This window comes from Pseudonaja textilis, chromosome Z, assembly GCF_049901715.1.
Source record: "Pseudonaja textilis isolate UNSWEBS1 chromosome Z, rPseTex1.2, whole genome shotgun sequence".
Taxonomy (NCBI): domain Eukaryota; kingdom Metazoa; phylum Chordata; class Lepidosauria; order Squamata; family Elapidae; genus Pseudonaja; species Pseudonaja textilis.
In genome coordinates this window covers 109,499,336-109,507,490 of record NC_142008.1, presented here as the reverse complement: position 1 = coordinate 109,507,490, position 8,155 = coordinate 109,499,336, and the positions used below count along the sequence as shown (strand labels likewise).

General features: G+C 39.1%; 1 protein-coding gene across 1 annotated transcript; it reads left to right on the top strand.

The window, feature by feature from the left end:
* Positions 1 to 1,089: 1,089 nt before the first annotated feature.
* LOC113449526 (C-type lectin BpLec-like) lies at positions 1,090 to 7,053 on the top strand. The gene is made up of 7 exons (XM_087916526.1): positions 1,090 to 1,157; positions 1,432 to 1,508; position 1,694; positions 3,795 to 3,886; positions 4,020 to 4,160; positions 5,868 to 5,988; positions 6,758 to 7,053. The coding sequence occupies exons 2-7, from the start codon at positions 1,443 to 1,445 to the stop codon at positions 6,823 to 6,825; spliced, it is 489 nt and encodes a 162-aa protein (XP_087772652.1). The 5' UTR covers positions 1,090 to 1,157; positions 1,432 to 1,442; the 3' UTR covers positions 6,826 to 7,053.
* The last annotated feature ends 1,102 nt before the right edge of the window (positions 7,054 to 8,155 follow it).

The window sequence follows — 8,155 nt, the reverse complement described above, 5'->3', positions numbered from 1 at the left end:
AAGAATGGTAGTGAATATATGTTGCACACATAAAAAGTGACAAAAAGAGACAACAGTCCACTATAGAATTTCAAGAAATGGTTAGATGAACACACTTCCCAAATATACATTGCCACTGTCAATATTGTTCATTGCATTAGGAGGCCAAATAACCTTCACTAAGAGAAGGACTGATCCAGGAAATTAAAACTGCATCATTTAATTGATGTAGGAAGCAGTTAGATTGATATGAGCATTGTGTAAACTCAAGTACCTGACAAAAATGGAAGCAAGATAGAATGAGATTATCATACGCTGAAATATGAAATAGGTTTGATGTTACCCATAATGGTAGAGTGGCTGGTGAAGATGATAGGACTTGCAGACATGACTAAGCTAACTTCTTTGATTCGAGAAAAAAAAATCATTTATTGAATAGAAACCTCTTATAGATTTGTTGCATGGAAGAGGAAAACATATATTTATTATTTGTAGTTTTCATGATTAGAAAAAACTAGACTGCAGAAAAAAAAGTGAGTTCTGATTGCAAATATATTTGCTAAAGAAGAAGTTGGAAGCTTCTTTTCTGTATTTGTTTTGTTCAGTCTTTCTGCACTCTTTGTCTTTTCCTCCTTCTTTTATCTTTGCTTTTTTTGCTGTTCATTAGCTTGCATTAGCTTTTATGTTCCTTCTAAAACTTTAATAAAATTTACGAAACAAAAACAAAAAAGGAAGCCAAGTGTGTTTTTCTCAAAACTAATGGAAGGATTGGTGTTTTTGCAAGGAGTTACCTTTCTCAACTGTGCTAATATTTGACATAACATAAACCAGAATGTTTGACATAATATAGGCTAGACACCATGGCACTTAAGATCAATAAAATAAAGAAACCAAGCAAATATCATAAATGAAAAATAGAGCATGATGTTTGCTTCCCAGAATCAATCAGTTGATTTTTGATAATTGCTTTCTTCAACCTGAGGAAATATTAATCGGTTTTCTTTGACACTGAGTTTTATTTGTTTTCCTATCAGTTATGGACAAAAGAAGAGGGTGGACAAGAAAATCTTTGAAGAAATGTATCCGTCTTGATATTGTGCCAAGCCTATCTGGAGACTATTTAATGGTTGCTCAGAAATCAGCAGTCCACCAACTTCCCAGTTGAAGAAATTTGAAAGGTGAGAGGCTGAAAGCATCTTTGGTAAGAATTGGTTAGACACTCTCTGCTATCTGTACAGCGATCCAGCTTTGCAATAAGAAGATGGCTTTTTGAAGTAGCAATAGAGCTTTTCATGAGTTGTATGCTAGGAACTGAAACAGTAAAATTTTCAGGTAGACTAGGATCAAAATTAAATTATGGAACTTGACAATGTACTTTCTTTCTGAGCAAGCTAATATCAATGCCATTCTATTAATTCTTCTATCACATCTACTTCTCTTTTCTCCCTAAAGGTAAGCAGGAGATGGGACTCTCCACGTACATCAGCCTCTGTTGCCTTGGAATCTTGATTACTAACCCTTTTTGGGAGGTGAGCCCCCCCATTTAATCGTGATATGGGAAATATTGAAAATTAAACAACTTAGATAAGTAAGTTCTGTCTTCAGACATTTCTTCAGATGTGTCCTATAGGAGTCAGGTGGGATTCTATGCTGCTCCCAGCTTTCTGAAACTGTACTGCTGAGATGCACTAATAAAATGGATATATTTCAGCAGGGTAATTTGTCAGGTTCCACATTTTAATTTAATTTCCATGTTAGGAGTAGGGATAGTAATAGTAATTCTCTCTCTCAGACATTGCCATATTTTCCAATGACTCCAATACAGCACAGTTTTATACATAGAACAGATAGTGGATTATCAGAGTTGGAAGGGACCTTGTAGATCATCTAGTCCGACCCCCCACCCAAGCAGGAGACCCTATACCATTTCTGACAAATGGCAGTCCAATCTCTATTTGAAAATCTCAAGTGATTATGCTCTCACAACTTCCGAGGGCAAGCTGTTCCATTGGTTGTTGGTTCAACATGGGGTTGTCCATTTGAGATTTTTGCAATATTTTGAGGGCTGAGAATAGGACTAGGAGGCCTTTTGGTCACTAATATTCTTCCAGATCCCTAGAATATCTTGACATTGGTCTGGAAAATAGATTTTGGACCACTTTCAAGGTTGAAATGAGGAAGTGGAAGTAGTTTGTGTCCCTGAGCCCTTTTGCTCCATTTTAAAATCCTATCCTCTAAACCAGAAAAAGTCATTCCCTTCATAATTGGTGAAGTTCATGGGCAATTCAGCAGATGATCTCCTTTTACTTCTGAAGGGTTGAGATACTGAGTCTCAGTCCTCAACCCTTCCAATCATGTCTACTCCTAACTGAAGAGATTCCATTCAGGAATAAAAAAGAGTAAAGTTTTGAAATAAGAATATATGATGAAATTGCAAATCTGACAGATAAAAGTACAAAAGTACAAGGATTATGAAGATATGAGAGATATTTGTAATTTAAATAGGAGAAAAGTATTTGGGAAAAATGTAATAATAGAAAATATATAAAGTATTGGTAAAATATGAAATTGAATGGGTAATTATGGTCATATTTGTATGTAAACCTGGAATCATGCTGTTCACTAAAAAGAGATGTTTTTAAAATGTGGAAAACTGAAATAAAATTTTACTAAACAAAAAAAAGGACAGGGATGACTAACAGCGGAGTTTGGGGGAGAGAAAGAATGATTTCTACTGCTTCTGCTGATTTCCTTGCATGAAGCCAAAAGTCTCTCTCTCTCCCCCTGAGAACGGAGCTGGCGACGGTATCCTGCAATCCCAAATAAAGAATGATTAATTGGTAGGAAAACGGGGTGGGGATTTTCCTGCAGATTTTTTTTGGATTTTCCCAGGGTCTCTGGTCCTCAGGATTTAAAATTATGACTTCGGTGGTCCCTGAGGTTCAAAAGGTTGGCGACCTCTGGTTTAGTGTGATTTTTAATCTTGGCTGTCCTGGATTCAAATTCTTTGGTCTATGACTCCATGCAAGGGATACCTCAAACCTCCCCACTTCCCATTTAAGACCCTCAAAGCCACCCCTGTGCTTGTGGATAATTTTTGGTGGTGGAAAGGAGAAAAAAACTGCAGCAGAGGCTGTAAAATAGGACAACAGGTAGCCCTCGACTTATGACCACAATTGAGCCCCCTAAATTTCTGTTGCTAAGCCAGACACTTGCTAAGTGAGTTCTGCCCCATTTTACAACCTTTTTTTTGGGGGGGACAGTTGTTAAGCAACTCATTGGCAACTGTTAAGTTAATAACCCGGTTGTTCAGTAAATCCGGCTTCCCCTGTTGAATTTGCTTGTCTGAAGGTTGCAAAGGGGATTGCATGGTCACACTGCATCCGTCATAAATATGAGTCCACTGCCAAGTGACCGAATTTGGATCATGTGACCGTGGGGAGGTTGAAAAAGTTGTTATCTGTGAAAAGTTCAAAGTTACAACATCATTCTCCCCCCCCCCCTCATAATTTTTTATCCAGTTTATCTGACTCTAGGGCACGGTTTTCACATCTGTTTCTTCACCGAGGGAGGCAGCGTTGTCCGAAGACATTTTCCATGCCACCTAAATAGTACCTATTAATCTACTTGCATTTTCATGCTAGGTGGGCAGGAGCAGGGACAGGCGCAAACCCTGTTTCGTGGTGCTCAGGGCTGTCAACTTTCCAGCTGATAAACTCAGCACCTTTAACCACTGAGCCATCACTCCCCATTCAGGAATATCTGGAAACTATTCCAAGTACTTACATTTTTAATCTCCTTTTGTCTCCATGCAGCCAAAGCTGCGTCATGCCCCAGAAACTGGCTGCAGAAACAGGGGAACTGCTATGGATATTTTGATGAGAAACTAAGTTGGGATGAAGCTGAGGTAAGAACCATGAGTCCGGATGTGGTGAAAAATTTCTTGAGAAACCAAAATTGCACAATTGGAGATGTGGAATGTTTAGAGTCTGGAATGATCCCATTCATGAATTATTTCCTTGTCTTGCCTTTATTCCTAGTTTGAGTGCCAGACCTTTGGTCCTGGAAGTCATCTCGCCTCTATCCTCAGCACCCAAGAGTCTGCACTAATGTCTGTATACATCAAAGACAAACAGAAATCACTTAGCCATGTCTGGATAGGACTCCGTGATATCTCTGGAGTAAGTCTGATGTTTGTCATTTCTTTTTTCTTTTTTTTCATTGCATTTTTTACCAAGTAATTTTACACATCCACGTCTGTTACTTTAGGTGAGCTGTTTGCTGTGGTTAATTTAGTTTAGTTTACTTTATTGTCATTGCTCCCTGTACAACAAAATCAAACACTATCTTCAATCAAACACATCATGACCATGACCATGAAAATAAACACAAACACACATCCTTCACCCTTCACACATTGAAACGGAAACCCCCAACATCACACCAACACTGCACTATACAGCAGAATTCAAAAGAGATACTGCCCTGGGATAGAAGCTGTTTTTCAGCCTATTTGTCCTTGTTTTTATTATTCTGTACTGTCTGCCAGAAAAAGGGTTCCCAGGATGAGATGGATCTTTGAGAATGTTTTGAACTTTCTTAAGGCAGCGGGAGCTATAAAGCTCTTCCAAAGAGGGGAGAGGGCAACCAATGATCTTCTGGGCAATGACATTAACCCTTAATATATTGCTAGGAACCTGAAGTTGATTCTTGATGCTCGTAACTACAATCAGTGCTGGATTTAGGCACAAGCTAATTAATAGCAATAGTACTTAGACTTATCAACTGCTTTACAGCCCTCTCTAAGAGGTTTTCAGAGTCCATATTTATAGAGTTTATATTTCCCCCAACAATCTGGGTCCTCATTTTACCCACCTTGGAAGGATGAAAGGCTGAGTCAACCTTGAGCCTAGTGAGATTTGAACTGCCAAATTGCAGGCAGCCAGCAGTCAGCAGAAATAGCCTGCAGTACTGCATTCTAACCACTGCACCAATGTGGCTCAATTAAGCTACATTTGTGGCTTGCACAATCTGAACAATTTTCAGAACTTGTTCTTTTTGGCTTTCAGAAATTTATGGGGCACTTTATATGTATTGTAGGTATAAAATTCTTGAGTAGCCACCGTTTAAATAATAATTTTTTTGTTGATGTTTAAAAACAGAAAGCAAAAAATATCAACTCATTAAGAATGAATCATGAAGCTTTATTATTCCTCAGATGAAGAGATTTATTTCCCCCCTTTTCCCTTATTTTTTCTTATTTATATCTGTTTGCAAGGTATATTGTTATAATCTAAGAGAGTGATCAAACCAGCCAAATGAAAAATATATAATTAGCATATTGAAAATAATTTGTATTTTTCACTTTATATTCCTTACTATTAAAGTCTGTTAAAGTCTCTTGAACAATTGGCCCTTCAAGGTTTCTTTAGCTTAGGGCAGGGGTGTCAAACTTGTGTCATCATGTGGTCAAGTGACATATCATCATGTTTTTCCTCTTTGCTAAAATGGGGCTAGGCATGGCCAGTGTGTGACACATCTGGCCCATGGGCCACGAGTTCAACAACCCTGGTTTAGGGCCTCATCTAGTCTACATCCTGTGCTGACTGTAGTGATATTAAGAAAGCTTCTAATCAGAGCTCTCCAAACTTGGCAACTTTAAGACTTGTGGACTTCAACTCCCAGAATTCTCCAGCCAATTGTGCATGATTGCTGTTTTTACCTTGAATCATGCGTTCTACAAAAATTGTCCCTTGACAACTTGGGGAGAGTGTAGTAGTCAGTATCTAAAAGTTGCCTGCCACTCAAATCTTCCAGCCAATTGGTGTAGCTTATGATCCCAAGAGTTTACTTACCTTCTTAATATGTGATCATGGTCTCTCTTTCAGCAACAGAGAAGGCGATGGAGATGGGCTGATGAATCTACCTACAACTATAAAGCCTGGCTGCTTTACCAGCCAGACAACAGACAAAAGAATGAGCACTGTGTGGAGGTGACATATTTTTCAGGTAAGTCAACACTTCTTACCTGGTGGTCATTTAGTCAAGCCATAGCCTTCAAGGAAACAAGGGTTTGTCTGTTTAACTTGGAATTATCCCATAAGCAAGAGGAATGGAAACCATATGTTTCATGAAGTTATCCCATAATTCAAAACTAAAGATTACCTCACTCTCAATATCTCCTTTTTAAAAAAATAAAAGCCTTTGGGAGAAATGGTTAGCTTTCCATGAGGGCAAAGCTAGATAACTGTTCCACGGTTCCCCAACTCTCTCCTCTCCTCTCCTCCCTTCCCCTCCCCTCCCCTCCCTTTTTCTCCCTTTCCTCCCCTCCCCTCTCTTCCTTTCCTCCCCTTCTCCCCCCCCTCTCTTCTCCTCCCTTTCCGCCCCCTTCCTCCCCTTTCCTTTCCATTTCTTTCATCTCCTCTCCTACTCTCCTCTCCTCCACTCTCCTACATTACCTCCCCTCCCCTCTCTTCTCCTCCCTTTTCTTCTCCTCCCTTCCTTCTCCTCTCCTCCCCTCTCCTCTTTCATAAATACTAGAACTCTTTTTGTGATGAAGCAAGGGAAGTTTATTTTGACAATGACAAATAATTTTTTGCAGAGGGGTGGACTATCAATAACTGTATTCTCCATTTATTCTCTGGAAGTCAACATTCACTTTGCCTTTCATGGGTAATTCCATTTGGATCAGTGGAAAACTTCCAAAGAATGACCATATTTTCCAGACCGCTGTTGAAGGAATTAAGAATTAACTTCTGTCTTATTTTTTGCATTTTAGATTTTAAATTGTGGAACGATGGGAAATGTACCAATAAAAATGCTTACATCTGTAAGTACCAGCTGTAGAGCCATCTGGAGGAAGGCAGCTGGGATGCAACCAGAACCAAAATACCTACAAAATACCTACAAATTTGATCAGCATCCTGTTGATTTTCCTGCTTTTGATCAGATTTTTCTCTATTCCTATGTAAACTTTCCTCTTAGGACAGACAACAACCCCATTACCCTATTCTCCTCCTTTTTCTCAATGGAAATATAGTATAAATAAACTCTCTCGAGCTTATACAATACAAAGTTTCTGTGGGTATTTCTGTCATTCAAGGAATGACAGGGAATAGCAACATTGGGTGGGGCCAGAGATGATATTCAGCAGGTTCTGACCAGTTCTGGAGAACTGATAGTGGAAATTTTGAGTAGTTTGGAGAACCGGCAAATACCACCTCTCACTGGCCCCGCCCCCATCTATTCTTTGCCTCCTGAGTCCCAGCTGATTGGCTGGGTCTTCTTTTGTTGCCCTGCACAGGAGAATGGAGCTGGAAAGCAGGTTAGTGGGGTGGTAACCTTTGCCCAGGAATGCCCAGGGAATGGAAATTTTGCAGTATCCTTCCCCTGCCATGCCTACCAAGCCATGCCACACTACACCCAATAAGCCATGCCCACAGAACTAGTAGTAAAAAATTTGAATCCCACCACCTGTGGAGCAGAAGCTGTTGTATTGGCTGCATCAAATCCAAGAGTTTCATCCTAATATTTCAGGAGAAAGGAATAAAAGGAATGAATGGAAAAGAGAGGAGAAAAGACATGTTGGCCCCTAGGGGCATCATAGCAGAAGGAGTTCCAAAAACATTAAAATGGCAGTCTTGACTGAAATTGAAGCACCAATATGCATTCCTTTGAGCACAGGTGAACACTGCTGAAGCCTGGAGGTTTTCAAGAAAAGATTGGACAACCATTTGTCCAGGATGGTATAAGGTTCCTTCCAGCCCTATGATTCTAACTTATGTGAAAGGCAATGGATGCCAGTATCAGACTTTATCCTGGGCATCTGTTCATTTCTCAACAATTTCTCTTTAATTCTCTCTGGAATTTTTGGAAAGCTTTTAGGATTGACTGCAAACTTTGGTGGCAGGAAGTACCCAAATATATATATCAATGACAACTTTCTTTTCTAATCATTTTCACAAAGGGCTTGTTAACTGCTTTTCAGCTATTAGAAACCTTTGCATCAACAGGGTTTACTATGTAAGGTAAATGTCCTTCAATCCTTAACCAAATAAGTTTTAAACATAATTTTAAGAATGAACATTATTTTTTTAGTAAAGAGCAAAAGGGTGATTAATACCTTGATTTTGGAAAATTAAAAAAAATGAAGTGAAATATCTAGCATTGTTCTTTC

Coding starts and splice junctions, on each gene's coding strand:
- LOC113449526 (XM_087916526.1), top strand. CDS start 1,443: ATGGGACTCTCCACGTACATCAGCCTCTGTTGCCTTGGAATCTTGATT. Junction 3,887..4,019: donor TAAGTTGGGATGAAGCTGAG/GTAAGAACCATG, acceptor CTTTATTCCTAG/TTTGAGTGCCAGACCTTTGG. Junction 5,989..6,757: donor GGAGGTGACATATTTTTCAG/GTAAGTCAACAC, acceptor TTTGCATTTTAG/ATTTTAAATTGTGGAACGAT.